The sequence below is a fragment of the Gorilla gorilla genome, chromosome X (assembly GCF_029281585.2).
Source record: "Gorilla gorilla gorilla isolate KB3781 chromosome X, NHGRI_mGorGor1-v2.1_pri, whole genome shotgun sequence".
NCBI lineage: Eukaryota > Metazoa > Chordata > Mammalia > Primates > Hominidae > Gorilla > Gorilla gorilla.
In genome coordinates this window covers 166374744-166394455 of record NC_073247.2, presented here as the reverse complement: position 1 = coordinate 166394455, position 19712 = coordinate 166374744, and the positions used below count along the sequence as shown (strand labels likewise).

Below are 19712 nucleotides of genomic sequence, written 5' to 3'. Positions count from 1 at the left end.
AATTGGAAGCAACCCTAGACCTTTCTTCCACTAATCTGTCACCAAGGCCTTCAGATTCCTGCATGTCCCCGCCCTCAGCTTCCTTCTCCCGACTCACCCTGCCCCCCTCCTGCCAGGCCCACTATGTATAAATACATTAACCCTCTCCTCTGTTCTTCTAGAGAGCAGTGGTTTTGTGGTAATTCACTGCCTCTGGAGTACTTGATCTCACATCAGATGACAGGGCCCAAGGTGGATTGTGTAAGATACAGAACAAAAATGTAAAAACCAGAAAACAAACATAAAAGCATCACATTTCAAATAGGACATAACGGTCCCTAGATTTTTAATCAAAATATTTTACAATTTTTGCTCTGCTAGCATGAGATCCAACAAGAAAACCCAACAGGAATACATAAAAAACTTAACAAGTTGACTTTAATAAGTAAAAATTACAACATTCTTCTCCCAGCAATGAACAATTTCATTTTTTAAAAGTAAACGAGGCCTAAAACAAGAGGGCACAGGAACAAGTAGTCAGATGGATTTAGGTGAGCACTGTACACAAGCTTTGAGGAAGTGCAAAGGACTGACCTCTAGGCCAGAACAAGATGGAAAACTACCAGGCCCATCAGGCCTATAACCCAGACACCAGCATGGACAAAACTCAGTTATACTGAATTCAGAGACAAAATTCAGTGACACTCTTCTACCACTTATTTAGGGTTCTACAGCATTTCACTGAGCAGACTTAGTTTTTTGTTTTTGTTTTACAAACCTTTTAAACAGAGGGGATTAAAAAAAATGCAAACTAGCACTACGATGTTAAGACAACCACTAGCAGACAGCTGCGGACAGTTACTGGGTCTGAAGGTGAGGCTTCCCAACTCAAACAGAGAAGTCACTGGGGTAAACTCTGCCTCTTTCACCTTTCACCACCCATATCCTTAAAACAGGACAAGATGGGATGACCACACCAGGTAACATCACTGAGGTCTCAAAGTAGCAGCTAAAATGTGCCAGAACTCTTCACCCTGTCTAGGACCTATGTTCCACTCTCTCAGCAACAAAAGGATCTATAACATGTTTTCTCAGTAAGGCTTTAGTTTCTCCTCCAGCTGGACACAATGCTTCAAGTGGCCTTCACTACTCAGAAACCAATTCTACCTCTTTTGCTTTCTTCTTCTTCTTCTTCTTCTTGGTGGTATCACTGTCCTAGAAAGAAAGAGAACGAAAGCTCACAGATACCATCCACTAACAAAGCTATGACTCTCCCAGAAGGAAATGTGGTAAAGGTCCACAGTCAAGCCTTTTTCAGGACCTGTAAGGATATTTTGGGTTAAATGCTGCATGTGACACAAAGTTCTGTAAACCTTTCAGTGACACCCTAGTGGTCTACTTTTGGAAGTGGAAACATTCAGATCACCATCCTACACATCCTCTCCACCCACCATCAATGGAGCTCTAAGTATAAGTGGTAGAGGTCGGGTGCCTCTATCTGTCCATTCCACAGGGAGGGCAAAAGCACTCCAGGAACATGGGGAAGCACTAAAGGTACTCGGTGGCATCCCACCCCCAGGCCACAGCTCCTCCAAGAAGAGTAACAAAGCTGGTACCACCTGGGTAATTCTTTCCCCACGCAGGGACTAAGCCAGCCCAAAGAACCTGAACGTGTTTCCACACACCCCATCTCCAGGCTCGGCCCCGCTCTCCAGGCCAGCTTTGGCCTTCTTGTCCTTCTTACTCTTCTTCTTTTCCTTCTTGATCAACTGAGGAGCTGCTGGAGGAGTCTCGTCACTTTCACTCTCACTCTCTCGCTTCCGCTGAGATGAAAGCAATTGGTTAAGTGTTAGATCTTGGGCAATAATGGACAAGAAAGGTTCAGTGAGTCAAAAGGTAGCAAGGCACCAAGAAAGATCCCAATTGAATCTAACAGGACATTTTCTGACCACAAACCCGGACAGGGCCTTAGTTTACTGAGGATTTGAAGACAGTCTCATCCCCCAAATCCAAGAAGCGTTGAGGCAGGCACAAGAGAAGGAGCACAGCAGCAGCACGGGGCTTGGGGTGGAAAGGCCCGGAGGAGCTGTTTCTCTCATGACTGCAAGGACCTCTCACAGAAAGCAGGCAAAGCAGGAGTTCACATCTGACAAGTCAGAAGCTCCTCCCACACAGCCTGTGCAGGATACTCAGTACCGCCCCCGGTTTCTGAGTGCAGACCTGTCATTCTATGCTCTAATGCCAGCAGCTCCATGGGGTGGAGTTGCCAACCCATGCTTGACTGACTCTTTCAACACTGGGTGGTGCCAGGTTAAGATGCAATTCTGCTCTCTGCTGAATTTTGTATGGCCTCGAGTGTCCAACAGCCATGGCCTCTGATTTCAACACATCTGTCCTACCATTTGACCCAGGGCGGGGTCCAGAATTGACACACACACCACCACCCATTCTATCACTGTGTTGCTGCCATAGCTGAGGTAGGAGTCGAGGCCGATCTGATTCCTGAGCCCACATTCCTCCTCCCAGCAGATACAACAGAGAATACAAATCAGAGGAGCCTGCAGAGCCCAAACAAGCACCCCAGGGTATGAGGCAGCATTACCTGTGTATGCGCTGCACCTCTGATGCTAGCATATATGGCTGGACTGCGGACAGTCACAAAGTAAGACGAATGCCAGTGCCTCTTAGGATTATCTCCCTAAGCACATTCCAAACTGAGGACAGCATGCCACTCACCTTCGCAGTTTTTGCTGCTTCGGCAACTACCTGCGGGGCTTTTACCACTTCAGCAACCACCTCTTTTTTGGCAGACTCACTGAAAAAGAGGTAGCAATAGGTCAAATGCACTGAATGGCTTTCCAGGGCAGTACTGATGTTATGTAGTGTTATCTGGCAAGTCTAAAGCCACCATCAAAATACTGACGCTGGACAGAAGAACTCACCACTTACTGTTGCAGACTGACTCCCTCTAGAGTCCCACGAGCCAGACTAGAAAGGGATAACTGTCTGCCGTGCAGGCCCACACCCCTAACTGGCCTGGGCAGCCAAAATCTCACGGGAGCCGAAGAGCTGGATCCTGTGGTCCTGCATTTAGCAAGTTTGCCCCAAACCAAGTGACTCCCCCTCCCCTGGGCTCTACAACCTCCATGCTCACCTGTTCCTCACCTGTTGTCCATGTACTCCTGCGTCCAGATGGCAAGTGGGCTCTCTCTACCTTCCCATCCTCACCTGTTGTTGACATACTCCTGCATCAAGGCAGCAAGTGTGCCGTCTCTACCCACCCCTGGCTCTGAAACATCCTGCCCTCACCTGTAGTCAACATACTCCTGCTTCCAGGTGGCAGGTGTGCTGTCTGTGGGCTTCCCATGCTTGTCCAGAAGGCCCTGCTTGATCATCAGCTTCTTCTGACTTGCCTGGTGGAACATCAAGGCGTCAACATTAGAATGGTGTCAATGCTGGAAGCGGGCATGGTGACTACAAAGAATAGAACAAGGTTCCTCCCTGGTGTATTCTCAGCAGGGCCTCAAACTCCTCTCCAGAGCATTCAGAATTTGCCCACTAACTCCAACACACACAGGACTTGTTGAAGATCACAAACCTTATTAGTGAGAGCCTCTGCAGACATACATCCCCACCGCAGCCACTCTACTCTTTTGCCTTTGCACATGCTGCTTGCTCCCAATGTCCTGAACTCTCCCCTCCCCTCTTCACTTCACCAACACCTAACCCACTCTTCACACCGGTGTGGCTTAACAGACAATCCCTTGACCAGACTCCTTGACCACTGTGGACACTCCAGGTGACAGACACCTCTCTGCACTCCTTGGTAGCCACTAACGTGCATGAAATTTGCCATTCCACTGTGTGATTATGTGAGTAATGCCCAACTGTTTCCCCTCATTAGACTGAAATCTCTAAGGCCCAAGACAGGGCCTGTTTCCACTCATTGACAACCCAGAGCCCAGCACAATACAAGGCTGTGGTGGTGAAACACACCAAGAGCTGCCCAAGTATTCAACAATGCCAAACAAAAGAACCCGGCAGGGCACGCAACCCAGTACCACTTACCTTTGGACCTAAACCCCACTTCCGAGGGTAAGTGTCTCTCTCCATGATCACTCTCTTGATCTTGGCTACTATACCATGGTCGCAGGTAGAGATGACCGCTGTGGTCATTAATGCAATAGCTACAGGCATTGAATAAAGAAAAGAATTATTTGAAGGGGTAAAGAATTGATAATTGATGAGCCCCAATTCTACTGTTGTATGCCACTTTAAAACTTTTAAAACTCTGAGCTACTACTTTAATTGGGGTTACCTTTGCTCAGGATGTGCATATGGAGGAAATACTCCATTATGAGAAGGAAGCCTTTGAAATGACGTTAAACTTCTGAAGTTAAAAAACACCTAACCAAAGCACCTAACGATACACATAACAGGCTTGCAGCTCAAGACGTCTATAGGAATGGCATGCACACTCCCTTTGGAGCCACAGAACCTTTGAAGTTTTAAGGATTCCTTTTCTGCTGCTGTCCATAGGCCGTGGCTGCCTTGCCTGCTCACAGAGCTAAGGAATCCTGATGACATGCTTACTTCTGGTACAAATTAGACCCATTAAATGAATAGCTCTAAGGTTCATTCACTAAGAGGGTGCGCAGAGCATTTAAAGTCTTAAGAGACAATCCAACAGTAGCTAAGCTTTCACAAGTTAAAAAACACTGGTACTTTATATGGAACCACAAAAGACTCAAAATAGCCAAAGCTATCCTAAGCAAAAAGAACAAACCTGGAGGAATCACATTACCTGACTTCAAATTATAGTATAGAGCTACAGTAACCAAAACAGTATGGTACTGGCATAAAAACAGGCACATAAACCAATGGAACAGAATAAGGAACCCAGAAACAAATGCACACACCTACATTTAACTCATTTTTGACAAAGGTGCCAAGAACATACACTGGGTAAAAACCAGTCTCTTCCATAAATGGTGCTGGGAAAACTAGATATCCATATGCATAAGAATGGGAGAAAATATCCGCAAACTACCCATCTGACAAGGGATTAATAACCAGAATATATAAGGAACTCAGCACTATAGGAAAAAAAAATCTAATAATCTGATCAAAAAACAGGCAAAAGATTTGAACAGACACTTCTCAAAAGAAGACAAATAAATGGCAAACAGGCATATGAAAAGGTGCTCAACGCTGATCACGAGAGAAATGCAAATCAAAACTACAATGAAATATCATTTCACTCCAGTTAAAATGGTTTATATCCAAAAGACAGGCAATGACAAATGCTGGCAAGGATGTGGAGAAAAGGGAACCTTTGTACATTGTTGGTGGGAATGTAAATTAGTATAACCACTACGAAGAACAGTTTGGAGGTTCCTCGAAAAACTAAATTGAGCTACCATAGGATCCAGCAATCCCACTGCTGGGTATATACCCCAAATAAAGGAAATCAGTGTTATCAAAGAGATCACAGTAGCCAAGATTTGGAAGCAACCGAAGTGCCCATCGACAGATAAATGGATGAAGAAAATGTGGTACATATACACGACGGATTACTATTCAGCCTTAAAAAAGAATGAGATCCTGTCATTTCCAACAACATGGATGGAACTTAAGATCGTTATATTAAGTGTAATCGGCCAGTCACAGAAAGACAAACATTGCATGTTCTCAGTTATTTGTGGGAGCTAAGAATCGAAACAATGGAACTCATGGACAGAGAAGAGTAAAAGAATGGTTACCAGAGACTGGGAGGGTAGTGGGGGGCTGGCAGGGAGGTAGGGATGGTTAATGGGTACAAAAAAAAAAAAAAAGAAAATCAGGCCCGGCATGGTGGCTCACACCTGTAATCCCAGCACTTTGGGAGGGCAGATCACCTGAGGTCAGAAGTTCAAGACCAGCCTGACCAACATGACAAAACCCCGTCTCTACTAAAAATACAAAAAATTAGCCAGGTGTCGTGGTGTGCACCTGTAAACCTAGCTACTCGGAAGGCTGAGGCACGAGAATCGCCTGAACCTGGGAAGCAGAAGTTGCAGTGAGCCGAGGTCACATCTCTGCACTCCAGCCTGGGCGAAAAGAGCAAGACTGTCTCAAAAAAAAAACAAAAACCCACCACCACCAAAAAACCAAAAGAATGAACAAGATGAGTAAGACCTACTATTTAATAGCACAACAGGGTGACTGTAATCAATAATAACTTAAGTGTATATTTTAAAATAACTAAGGTGATAAATAACTAACAGTAAAATAGGATTGTTTGTAACACAAAGGATAAATGCTTAAGATGGATGCCCCATTCTCCATGATGTGATTATGTATTGCATGCCTGTATCAAAACATCTCATGAACCCCATAAATATATACACCTAGTATATACCCACAAACATTTACAATTTAAAAAATAAACATCCCCTCTTACCCATGCAGATTGCTTCTCCTTTGGTGGTGATAACCACAATCTCCTGATTGACCTCAATGCCATCCTCATATCGAAGAACACCTGGAAGCATGATCTTGGCCCCATAGCAGATGGCATTTACCTGCAGAGATGGCACCAAGTGTAAGGGGCCCAGCTGCTGCCCTCCACCCAACTCCCACACCAGAGTAAAGGAGGACAACAAGGGAGTGGAGCCTGACACCAGGAAACAGGGATGGCACTTATAGCCCACTAGCTGCAAGGGGCATGAAGGGACTCAGAAGAGCAACAGCCACCTCACTGTGCTAGGTACCACTCTCCGCACTTTACACACATGACTCAAAAGTAGTAAAGAAGACTTTCAGGTTTTCAGGTTCTAGAGACTCACAAGTATTTTCTTTTTTTCTTTTTTTTTAATTTTCAGGCAGAACCTCCCTCTGTCGTCCAGGGTGGAGTGCAGTGGCACGTTCTCGGCTCACTGCAACCTCCATCTCCCGAGTTCAAGTGATTCTCAGCCTCCCAAGGAGGTGGGATTACAGGCACGTGCCACCACGCCCAGCTAATTTTTGTATTTTTAATAGAGACAGGGTTTCACCATATTGCCCAGGCTGGTCTCAAACTCCTGAGCTCAAGCAATTTGCCTGGCCCGGCCTCCCAAAGTGCTGGGATTATGGGTGTGAGCTACCGCACGTGGTCCATATTTTCATTTTAAACATAAAAATAGCCTTGGCATTCCTTAATTACTCCTCTCTCCTCCTTATGAGGAGAAAGAACAGATTTACTGGAGATCCAGGCAATAACAGGCTCTTAAAGAACTTGAAAACAAGATTACTGAGGCCTGTTGAACCAATCACACAAAAGTCTTGGTGCAGAATTTATAGGTCAGTGGGTACAAGTTAAGGCTACCTCTCCAGAGGTTCAATGGACCCATCTGCCTCATACCATCTCCACTCACCTAGACCTCTTTTGATCATTCTCCCCTCCCTTTACATTCACCCAGAAGCCAATGGTTTGATAAGGAGAGGACATCACATTTATGTTGTCCACTGTTTTGTGACTGAGTTTTTTCAACTATTATGGTGCCATCTTTCAGTATTTATTACAGCCTATACACATACAAAAAATGTGAACATCTATACAAGATTTGAATATAAATAATTACCAGCTACAAACATTTTAAATATCCAGAAATTTTTATCCCTCAAGTTAGAGAAAAAGACAATGTTTTAATTTATAAAAGGCCAACTCTCTGATCATCATAAAAACACAGCTCACAGCCTTGATCTCCTGGGCTCAAGCTGGTCTCAAACTCCTTCCCGGACTCAAGTGATCCTCTTGCCTCAGCCTGCCAAAGTGCTGGGATTATACGCATCAGCCACTGTGCCTGGCCTAATGTGCCTTATTTTTAAGTATGCCTACCATTAAACTTTTACTTTAAATTAATATACTTGGTTTGGACTTGAAAAAAATAAAATAAAACCCAAGAAAAACAATAAAAAGAGCAAGCCTCATCTTTGGAGTACATTCTGTCCAAATATAAACTCCTAACCCGGAACTTACTGCACTGTCTTTCATAACCAGCCGTTTATGAGATGTCAACAGCTTTTCCAAAGGGTAAACAACTCGCCGCAGGTAACTCTCATCCTTGTGGTTATCATACAGCCACTGAGCATCAAGCACATCATGCATTGTCACCATGTGGTCCTGAAAAGCAGCCATGTATGAAAATAATTCAGTTTATTTGTATCTCAGCCCATCAGACCCCAAACTTCCTAAAACTGAATGTCACTTGTTTACTAGTCCAAGCTCATTATGTCTTCAGCCTCTTCAGTCCTGGCTCTTCCAGGCATCTTTAACCGTTGAAGTATTAGATCCCAAGCAGGCATTTTTGTAGGCTGGGAGGCAAATGAATAGAATAATACTTTCTACCCAATCATCTCCCTTAGCCCATTTTAATGTCCCAAAGTTTAATTAACAGAACAGGGAAGCTGCCCTGGACTGAACTCAACACTTTGGAAAGCATCTTTCCCACGACATGAAGCAAGTGGAGTGCCATCAAAGGCTGGCAGATGGTAAGAACCAGCTCTAAAACTTCTAGCCCCGTAACACGTACCTTTTCACTCATGACTCCAGAACGAACCCTCCGAAGCTCCTGCATCTGACCACCAACTCCCAATAACAAACCAAGGTGCACACATAATGTCCGAATGTAGGTGCCAGCCTCACAACTCACCCAAAAGATTCCTAAGATACACACACACAAAAGAAAAGCAGCACCTACTGTAAATACATCACTGGTTAAGAAATGCAGTTATCCTTCATCTGAGCCACCAAGACTAGAGGTGACAGACACACTTCTTAAAATATAAGCATTTGCTGTAAAGACCTGTAATTCTGGCCAGGCACGGTGGCTCACGCCTGTAATTCCAGCACTTTGGGAGGCAGAGGCGGGTGGATCACGAGGTCAGGAGATCAAGACCATCCTGGCTAACATGGTGAAACCCCGTCTCTACTAAATGTACAAAAAATTAGCCGGGCATGATGGCGGGCGCCTATAGTCCCAGCTACTTGGGAGGCTGCGGCAGGAAAATGGTGTGAACCCGGGAGACAGAGTTTGCAGTGAGCCGAGATCGTGCCACCGCACTCCAGCCTGGGCGACAGAGCAAGACTCCGTCTCAAAAAAAAAAAAAAAAAGATCTGTAATTCTGATATTAGCAGAATTTTTAACACTTAAGTTGCAGGTATATTCAGCATGGTATCTTTCATGGATGGGAGGAAAATTGGCATTGTCTTAAATTTACTTCTGACAACAGAAACTTCTAAGCAGTCAAAATTGCAACAAATAAAAAACACATGCAAAACATACTTTGGTGAAAACGCTTACCTTTGAACAAAGCACCGAACTACACAAATGCAGAATGAAAACATTTCAATTCCAGCAGAAGCAGTCATCATAAAAGGTGTAAAAGCCATCTCACTTTACTAGGCACTGTTCACTTTTTCAACAAAAGATAACAAAAACTATCGCCCACAGACAATATCCCAGCTGTAGGGCAGGTTTCAGAAAGCCTTCAACTTCAAGGGCATCTACTTTTAATAAGAGAACAGAATCCTGAAGAATGTGTTCATACCCACTCACAGGCCTAATGACTCACCTAATCTTCTTTCAGGATCGTATTCAATCATTTTGCTCTCGTAGATGGTCCTCACTCGGAGCTGCCTCTTTACTGCAGCAATAAGTGGGGGTCGCTGGAATAAGGCACCTGTCAATGTTTCTAGGGCCTAAGAACAAACACAAATGAAAACAAACACCTCATCAGAATGTACATGTGCAGTCACTGGTCCAGACTGGCTGCGGCAGCCGACTGAAAAGGGGACAAATGGAGTCAGTCAGGACAGCTAACCCATCTCCAGATGTTTAGGGGCTCAGAGATCCAAGTCAACAAAGGGTGTCCTCCCTACAATTGCAGACTTACCCTAGAAAGCTGGGTCCCCCCTTCAATAGCATTGTGCAGCCGGACAATCCCCACATACTCTTTGCCTGAAAAATGACAAAAGAGTAGTCAGGTGTGGCCACTGAGTTTTCTGTTTTCCATATTTCTTATATGCTCAGTCACTCCCATTTTGCACAGCAGGAAAAGCGGCAGTTTGACCTTGTGTTTCTATAAAATTTGCATTAAGAGAGATTTCATGGTGATGATGTGGGAAAGAATGAAGACACTTTCTCACTGGGAATTCAATGTACTAACAGGGACAGTTGGGAGTACCCAGTGTAGAAGCTGCGTGGAAAAAGCCTTGCAAGATAAGCAGGCTTTTCTCAGATAAAAATGAACGAAGGATACTTTAGGCAGAAGCGGTAGCACAGAGTGAGAAGCCTGGAGTGACAAGCTGAGAGCTGAACCCGGACAAATGGATCCAGTCAGCTTGATGAATACATGCTTAGTATGTGGAATTCCAAAAAGCGCGGACCACCAAGATCTGGCAGGGGACAGAATGTACACAGAAACGAAAACAATATCCTTGCTTTAGGATTTTTTTTTTCTTAATGAAGAAATAGTTTCCAGCAGACAAAACATAGAAGGGAAATACAGAAAGCTTTTCACTCTAGCCAGTCCTTCCCTCCCTCTCCCACATACCTGCACTCTGTTGTGACTTCACCAAGCGAGTGGCTCGTTCTATGCACACGATTAAACAACCAGTCACCTTGGGATCCAGAGTACCACTGTGCCCTGTCTTCTCCACCCTAAGTATCCGTCGAATCCAGGCTACCACCTCATGGGAAGACGGGTTAGAGGGCTTGTCAAGATTAATGAAACCTGTCCTGGAATGGAAAAAAAAAAAAAAATTAATGTATCATCCACTCTTATGCTCCAGTGAAACAACAAATCTGAAGAGTTAAAAAGAAAAATAATTCACTGCGGGTACAGGTTATATATTCAAGACAAAGCTATTCTGGCATGCCACTGCCTTCCTGAATAGCTGATGTGAAAGCATTTTCAAAAGAAAGTAAGTTTGCACAGTGCCTCCTCCCAACACTTACCTGATATAGTCCCCAATCTCTCTCTTCAGAGGATTTGAACCACATGCAAGAGGTGTATAGTGTGTTGTCCTTACATTCAGCTTATCAAAATTCTACAAAGCAACGACACAACACAAAACAAAATACCATGTCGTGAGCACATGTGAAAAAAGAGTCAGTACCACTGTGTGGCCCACAAACTGGCATAGGTCTGCAAGATGGACTAAGTACAAAAACTGAGAACTGTTTACAAACGTAGCAATTTAACATTGTGGGGACATGTATTCTACAACAGTGTTGAGCGCACTGCAAATTTTTTAAAAACTTGTTTCTTCATTTCAGATACCTTAAGGAATCCTGCTTTCAACTGTATCAGTGGGCATTTCCCAAAGTCAAGGATGCCAGCAGTAAGCATTCTCAATCGTTTAACACTTGGAAATAACGTAAAAGCAGGCATTCACCTGATGCACGATTTTAACTACATACCTTTAGCAAAAGGGGCCACTGAGACGTGTCCAACTTAGCAACTTTGGATTCAGGTTTGATAAGAAATTCTTCAGCGTGTTGTATTTCCTTCGACAGGACAGAAATATAACCTATTAAACTTCCCACCCGATTTTGAACAATTCCATTACTGCCACGGAAATGTATGCCTTTTAAACAGAAAACAAGGCTTCCTATGCCTTTTCACTGGGACCTCCAAGGGAAAGACAGAGAAGAAATGAACCAGGAGTACAGAGGGGAAGTGAAATGCCACTAAGATGGGTCCAAACATTTAAAGAGAAAGGGGGATGGCGGGTCTGTGGGTGGCATAAGGAAGACAAATTCAGAGACAGCAGTTGGTAAGGCCAGCACCATTTAGTAAGCTATGCCTGAAGGACACTTGGACTGTCTGGGGCTGTGTCATTTCAGTGCTTTTTCGAATCTACACAATGACTACCAATGCTGGCCCATTCCTTGGAAACCTTTAAAAACACTTCTTTCCTTTAGTTTGTTATTGAAGTAAACTTTCTTTTTAGTCAAAGTGAAGTCAAACACATTACTACTCACGGCTACATCTTCTTCTGGCAATGACTTCCGCTCCTTTTTCTTCTTATGTTTCTTTGGCAAAATAATTACTAAAAAACAAACACAGGATTTGGGAATTTTCCCCAAGAATAAATGAAACAAGAGTTTAAAATAAAGACCGAAATTAGGGCAGGTAGGAAATGGATTTTAGGTCTACAATTACAGTCACATGCCACATAATGTTTTGCAAGGACAGACTGCGTAAGTGATGGTGGCCCCCATAAGATTATAACAGAGCTGAAAAATTCCTATCTCCTAGTGATGTCTTGATGATCCTGACGCTGTGTAGGTCAAGGCTACTGTGTGTGCTGTGTTTGTGTCTTAGTTAACAAAAAAAAAATTTTTAAGAAAAAAATTAAAAAATTTTTAAAAACTTATAAATAAGGATATAAGCAGAGAAAATATTTACGTACAGCTAAATAATGTGTTTGTTTTAAGCTAAGTATTATTACAATAGTCAAAGTAAAAAGTTTATAAAGTTACAGTAAGCTAAGGTTGATTTATTCTGAAGAAAAATATATTTTTATAAATTTAGTGTAGCCTAGGTGTACAGATTATAAAGTCTCCAGTAGTGTAATGTCTGAGGCCTTCACATTCAGTCACCGACTCAACCAGGGTAACTTCCAGCTCAGCAAGCTCCATTCATGGTAAGTGCCCTCCTCTACGGGTGCACCACTTATAACCTTGTGTACTATATATATATAATATACATATATATAATATACATACATATAATATATACATATATAATATACATATATACACACACATATTTATTTATATTTATATATATATATATATATAAATATTTTTTTTTTTTGAGACGGTCACACTCTTTCCCCAGGCTGGAGTGCAGTGGCAGGAACTCGGCTCACTGCAACCTCCTTCTCCAGGTTCAAGCAATTCTCCTGCCTCAGCCTCCCGAGTAGCTGGGATTACAGGCGTGTACCACCACGCCCACCTAAATTTTTTGTATTTTTAGTAGAGACGGGGGTTTCACCATGTTGGCCAGGCTGGTCTTGAACTCCTGACCGCAGGTGATCCGCCAGCCTGGGCTGGGATTACAGGGCTGAGCCACCGCACCCGGCCCTGTGCTATATTTTTACTGTCCTTTTTCTGCTTAGACATGTTTAAATACACAAACTCTCGACGCTGTGTCGCAACTGCCTACAGCATTCCGCACAATACCATGCTGTCCAGGTTTGAAGCCTAGGATCCATACGCTACACCATATACAGCCTAGGTGTGTAGTAGCCTATGCCACCTAGGTTTGTGTAAGAGCCCTCTGATGTTCACACAATGATGAAATTGCCTAACGACCCATTTCTTAGAACGTATATCCGTAGGTAAGCGAGAAAACAAGGTGTGTAAGGCCAAATGTATGGCTCGCATGGCTGCGTAACTGACTGTAGGCTACTGCACGTGTCGGCTTCCCTTCCGGTTCACCACGTGGCTATGGCAGAGCTTAAACATCCCACAGAAGCGCTCACGCAGGGGGCCGGAAAGTTCCATCAGCGACCACTCGACTGTCCCCGCGGGCTTGTGGCCTCTAGAACTTTCTTGCAACTCGAAGCTCTATCCCTGCTCCGGGGTCCCTCGGCTCCTTTTCTTCTCGGCCCGTTTCCACTACCCTTGCTCCCCTAGTCGCATGGAGCTGTAACGGCGGCGTCCGGGCTGGCAGCAGCACAGACACTGCCACGTCCCACGCCACCGCGGGGTGGGCAGCACGGCAGATGTCTTTCGACGGCGACCCGGACCCCAGGGAGGTGAGAGGGCCGAGCCCCATCATGCCAAGTCACCGCGAGGGGCTCCCACTCTCGCGCCCTTGCCATGGAGCCAGGGCCGAGCGACAAGGCCGGCTTAAGGCCGGGCGGTGAAGACACGCCGGCGGGAACCAGAGGGAGGCGTGCGCGGGCCCCGATACCATCCCCCCACCCCCGTTCCCCGAGTCGCCCCGAGTTAGCACGGCCCGGAAGCCTGCAGCCCTTACCTTCCGCATCCGCCATGTTACCCTGCACCGCGTGCGTGCCGTCCGGTCCACAGCCGAGGCAACGACCGCAGACTCCCGCCGCCTTGGTCCCGTCAGGCCGCGCTGCTAGGACCCACCCACCCGCGCACCGCCCTGTGCGTGCCTTGCCGCGGGGCGGGAGGGGGCGGGGCCATCCCGGGGGCGGAATCCGAGGCGCCCGCTGGTCGTCCGCGCAATGCGATTTGCTGGCTCGGCCAGTACGGAGGGCGAGACCGCGCATGCGCTTCGAGCCTCAACCAGCCTGGTTGGCGCAGGCTGGAAGCGCGAGTGCCGCCCGCCCCGACAGCCCGGAGTCTGTGGGCGTGGCCCCAGCTGTAGCTGGTTCACCTCCGGGTTTAGCTCCGCGCCTGCGCCTGGGCTCACGGCTGAACGCTCCGCAAACAGTACCTCTTTCTTTGCTTTCTCGCACCGACCCTTTCAGGTTGCTGTTGGATCAGTCCTGATGAATAAGTGAACATGTTGAAGCTCGGAGAGGTTGAAAGCCCTTTGCTGCTTGCAGTTCCCATCCAGCTAGAGCAGATGGCCAATAGGAGTAGTGTGCGTGCCACATGTTGACTTTTAAATTTTCCAGCAGCAACATGAAAGAAGAGTAAAAAGAAAAAGGTGAAAATGATTTATAATGAATTTTTTTAACCCAGCGTATCCGAAATATTATCATTTCCACATATAGGCAAAACACAACAGTATGAATGGGGTATTTTACATTGGTTTTTTTTTTTGTCCCCGCAAAGACTTTCCGGTGTGTGCGTTTATGCTCACAGCACACCTCAATTTGAACTCTACCACCGGGCTTCACGCCAAACAGCAGAGACAAAGCACTGGCACTAAATCTCATAGAAACAGGATGAGCCTGGGTATCATGATAGGCAGCAAGGCTGGAAGCTGGAACCAAACGGATTTCTCCCCAGGGATCTTTGGTGGTGTCTAATTGATCACAGTGTCCTGTAGTAAGCCATCATGATCTGTATAACCCCGGTAACTCTAGGTCTGGCTAAAGGCATTCTGCCTTGAATCACCACAATGGGAAATCATGGTGCCTCATCTAATTCCCAGATCTAGTCAGTCCACAGGCCAGAGCCCGTGAGGTGAGCCTGTAAAGGTGAGGCCAGGCACATGTAACGCTACAAGTGTGTACTTTGAGCCTGCCTCCTCCCTTCTCGTGGGACCCGTGGCCATTTACCAGGGGCTTGCACTAGCCTGTGTGAATCGCTGGGGAAGTAGAATGCCACTTGGTCCAATGGTCAGAAGTGGAGTCAGCCCACGTCCCTTTCACTATCAGCCACCCTGTGGCTCTTTCCCCGGTTCTTGAATCCGTACTTTTAATAAACACAATTGGTAGCTGGATAAATTCCCAGAGGGGCTTCCTGACTCAAGGACTAAGGGTGATAATGGAAGGAAAGAACAAAGGAAGCCTCTGGCACATTATCATAATTGAGTCCCTGGGAACTGATTTGATCATCTCACTGTACCCCAAGACATCATGCCGAGTGGACCTGATGCATAGGAAGTGGCAAATATTTCACCACAAGGTGAGAGAGAAGCCCCTTGAAAATTCAGGGAGGTGACACCTCAGTGAACTTCCTGGGCATCCAGTGGGCTGAGGCATGTTGAGACGGTCCCTCCAAAGAGAAAGACAAGTTGCCTTACTTGGAACCCTCTGCTTGCTAAAAAAAGAAGCATGACACTCAGTGGGCCATTTTCTGGAGATGGCATATCCCATTAGGATGCTACACAGAGCCTTTTCCAAGCTTTAATAAGAGACTCACAGTTCAGCCCTCTGGAATTTGAAATAAACTTAAAGCTAAGACCTCCACACACAAAAAATAATAATTTGCCAGGAGGAAAAGCTCCTGGCTTGCTGTAATTATTTACTGAAACGGAATGACTGTGATACACGTGGTCTTAAGACCTGACCTGCCCATGATAAACTGGGTGTTGTCTGACCAAACCATGAGTACCATCAAGTACAATGATGCAGCCACTTTAGAAAATGGTCTGGCAATTCCTTGAAAGGTTAAACACAGAGTTACCATATGACTCACCAATTCTACGCCTAGATATAGACCCAAGAGAATTGAAAATGGATTTTTAGATAGATGGTTGTACACATATGTTCACAGAAGAACTGTTCACAATAGCCAAAAGGTAGAAACAACCAAAATGAACAGATGAATAGATAAACAAAATGTGGTCTATTCATACAATGGAGCCATAAAAAGGGATGAAGTACTGATCCATGCTACAACATGGATACAACATTGAAAGCATTATGCTTAGTGAAAGAAGCCATTCACCAAAGGCCACATTTTGTGTGATTCCATTTATAGGAAATATCCAGACTAGGCAAATCTAGAGACAAAAAGCAGATTAGTGGTAGCCTTGGCCTAGGAATTTAGGGGAACATGGGGAATGACTGCTAATGGGCACAGAGTGTCTTTTTGAGGTGATAAAAAAAAGGTTCTAAAATTACATTTTGGTGATGGTTGCACAGGATTTCAAGAATTGTGGGATAGGATGGCCACTCATGATGGTTTGGGATCATCTAAATGACAGCCAAATTCCTCGAATTTTTGGTTTGGGTCACAGAGGGAATTTCTATAACAATGCTTAAGGAATTACTTATCTTTTACAGGCACAAGAATAAAACAACTAAAAACCAAACTTTAAAATTTTGACCCATCACCTTTCCAAATGACAAAACTCAGTGAATTCACAGCCTTCTCAGTTCTCTTAGTAAAGGTTGGGGCCACGATCAGAAAAGCATAGAACACTGGGATTTGAAATGGGAGCAATTGGAGAATTGGGAGTCCCCAGAATCCCCAACTCTTACTGAGCCTCCATTGTTAAACAACCCCCACGTTTATCTGATCGCAGGTTCCCTTACTGTCTCATGAGGGAATTAGCAGGGAAGCAAAGGCACTTCCCTCCTACTCTCCTACCCCAATGTCTCCAGGCCTGTAACTAGAGTTAACCTCTACATTGCCTCAACTGAACAATTTAAGTCATGCAGCAGGAGAAAGCTTGCATATGAAAACAGTAGTAGGAGTTTGCAAACATGTACCAGGAAACAGGTAATATTTAAATGATATGTGAAGGTTCTTGACCCAAAAAGAGAGAAGATCATTTTAAATCAGGCTGAATTCTTGGTATAGACGCTGGAATAGAGGTTCATGTGGAGGTGATGCCTGGACCAAGAAGCCTATCCCAGAGCTTTAACTGCAATGGACGATAGAGTTCAGGTGAGAGTGTACAAGGATTGAAGGAGGTGTTTTGCTAATAAATGCTGTAAGCTACTAGATTCCCATCCCAGATTATTTTTCACCACATTGTTTTCACCACATCTAGCCAGATAACCAAAACAAAATTCTTGCATTTGTCTGAATGCAAGATTCATGGAAGACTTTGCTTCTAGTACCAAATCTTGTGCCACTTAGAAATGTTTTGTTTGGAAGTAAAAGAAACAGACTGTTATTATTGGAAGGGTATTATAGACTGTGGGACTCAATAAAGAACAGGTTTAAAGAGTGGGGTGAGTGAACATTAAGGGTAGGCCTCAAAATTGTTTATGTCTCATCTCTCACCTTCACAGCACCACACCACACGAAGTTATACCATTAAATAAGACTTTGGTGGATGTTGGCAGAGGTAAAAACGGAAAATCACATTTAAAGAAAGGCATGTGAAACAATAGCTCTCAATATCTTTTTGTACTCTAAGAGAAAAGCCCCTAACAATGCCCTGCATGGATGCTCTTTAGTTCCCAGCCTGCTCTCCTGCCCTCAGGTCCTGTAGGGTTATACTGCTTCTAAAACATTTCACTAGGTCATGTGTGGTAAGCACCGTTAGTTGGCTGCCTAACAGGCATCCCTTTCCTCTTCTTTCTCCATAACAGAGCCCAAGTTTTGGCCAGGACAGCACTGTGCCCAGCAGCAGGGCAAGCATCACAGTCGCTCTAAGCCAGTCAGATCCTTTGTCACATCATTTACTGGCCTCTCTTGCAGTTAGGGTGGCCATGTGGCACAATTCTGGGCAACGAGTTGTAACTGGAAGTCAGCTGGAGAGGGGAGGATTGGGTAATGGCAATGAGGAGCCAGAAGTGGCCAAGTGGCTCTGTTTCCAAGTTAGTGGAGCGATTCTCATAAGTGGAAGCATGTTTTTCTTGGGTACTAGAATCTAAACCAGCCAGGTACAAAGTCATGAGGTTAAGAAGCAAAAATTCTGAAGGCAGATTATTCAGCATGTCTGTGAGATATGCCATTCCCCACCTCAACTCTGTTTTCCAGACCTCTTATATTCTGACCATGAGAAAAACTGCACCATTTAATGGTTTCTAGTTCAGCGTATGGTCCAGATCCTCACAAGAGTGTTGTGTCCCAACTAGCAACACAGCAGAATCTTCAACAGGCCATTTTATCATTGGCCAGATCAACGGCTGCCTACAGAATGTTGGAAGAGGTATGGAATTGTTTTAGCAAATAGATCACACCTGTAACCGTAGCAGCAATTGAAATAACCATCTGATTATGCTTTCAGTAATCCACAGTCGTTTAATGTCCACAGTTTAGGTTTCTACTGCTGCATAACAAACCATCCCCAAACTTAGTGCCATTAAACAGCCATTTCATTGTGCTGACAGGTTCTTCAGGTTAGAAATCAAGACAGGACACAGTGAGAATGGTTTCTCTTTGCTCTGTAATGTCTGAGGTCTTGGCTGAGATGACTTGATGGATAGGGGTGACAGGATGGCTGGAGGCTATAATCTTCTGGAAGCTTCTTCACTAACATGCCTGTTGACTATACTAGGATGGCTGGAAGGCTGGGTTCCACTGGAACTTGAGCACCTACTACACACAGCCTCTCTTTATGGTGTGGCAGCCTTAGACTAGCTGGAGTCTGTACTTGGTGGCTCAGGACCTCCAAAGCAAGGGTTAGAGTGAAAAAGGCAAAAAGCTGCATCACCTTTTATGACTCGGCCTTGGAAGTCTCATCATGCCATTTTTGTTGCAGTCTATGGTTGAAGCAGCCACAAGCCTGCTCAGGTTCAAGGGGAGGGAACATTAACCCCACCTCTCAGTGGGAGGAGTGTTAAGAATTCTGGAGTCCTGGTTTAAAACTGCCACGTTCACCAAGACCTAACCAACTGCTGTGCAGGCCAAACAGATGAATTAAATGAGGGTGTGATAGGAATTTCCTTCCCTGCATTTTTCAAGTCTTTGATGAGGGAACTGATTTCTGAAATTGCTCCTAAGTATGTGGTATTATTTGTTTTGATTTACACTTTGTGAGAAGGGGAAACTCTAGCGGTTTCCACTTGGGCCTTTCTGTCATGATGGCCTCATTCTGTAGGTCAGGAAATCATTGTGGGAATTTTGTTTTGTTTTCTTTTGAGACAGAGTCTCACACTCTGTCAGTGCATTGGTGTGATCACATCTCACTGCAGCCTCAACCTACTGGGCTCAAGTCATCTTCCCATGTCAGCCTCCCAAGTAGCTGAGACTACAGGCGTGCACCATCATGCCCAGCAAATGTTTGTGTTTTGTGTAGATACACGGTCTCAATATGTTGCCCAAGCTGATCTTGAGCTCCTAGGTTCAAGCAATCCTTCTGCCCTGGCCTCCCAAAGTGCTAGGATTACAGGCATGAAGCCACCGTGCCTGGCCCAATGTGGGGATTTTGCT

General features: G+C 45.0%; 1 protein-coding gene and 2 non-coding genes across 3 annotated transcripts; all 3 read right to left on the bottom strand.

Moving 5' to 3' along the window:
* Positions 1-294: 294 nt before the first annotated feature.
* Positions 295-14321, bottom strand: DKC1 (dyskerin pseudouridine synthase 1). The gene is made up of 15 exons (XM_004065151.4): positions 13996-14321; positions 11988-12055; positions 11424-11510; positions 10959-11050; positions 10555-10739; positions 9895-9959; positions 9574-9700; positions 8532-8662; positions 7979-8122; positions 6422-6542; positions 4048-4166; positions 3289-3392; positions 2716-2794; positions 1665-1802; positions 295-1194 (listed from the first exon to the last, which is right to left on the bottom strand). Exons 1-15 carry the CDS (start codon positions 14252-14254, stop codon positions 1126-1128), a joined length of 1788 nt encoding a protein of 595 aa, XP_004065199.2. The 5' UTR covers positions 14255-14321; the 3' UTR covers positions 295-1125.
* Positions 2863-2991, bottom strand: LOC115932540 (small nucleolar RNA SNORA56). The gene has a single exon (XR_004068808.1). It is a non-coding gene; the product is annotated as a small nucleolar RNA SNORA56 (small nucleolar RNA).
* LOC115932535 (small nucleolar RNA SNORA36 family) lies at positions 8305-8436 on the bottom strand. Its single transcript, XR_004068803.1, has one exon. It is a non-coding gene; the product is annotated as a small nucleolar RNA SNORA36 family (small nucleolar RNA).
* Positions 14322-19712: the final 5391 nt, after the last annotated feature.

Excerpts from the sequence above, each read along its gene's own strand:
- DKC1 (XM_004065151.4), bottom strand. The coding sequence starts at position 14,254 with ATGCGCGGTCTCGCCCTCCGTACTGGCCGAGCCAGCAAATCGCATTGC. Across the intron at positions 12,056-13,995 it reads TAACATGGCGGATGCGGAAG|TAATTATTTTGCCAAAGAAA; the intron begins GTAAGGGCTGCA and ends TTTGTTTTTTAG. Across the intron at positions 4,167-6,421 it reads AGGAGAAGCAATCTGCATGG|CTATTGCATTAATGACCACA; the intron begins GTAAGAGGGGAT and ends CAATGCCTGTAG.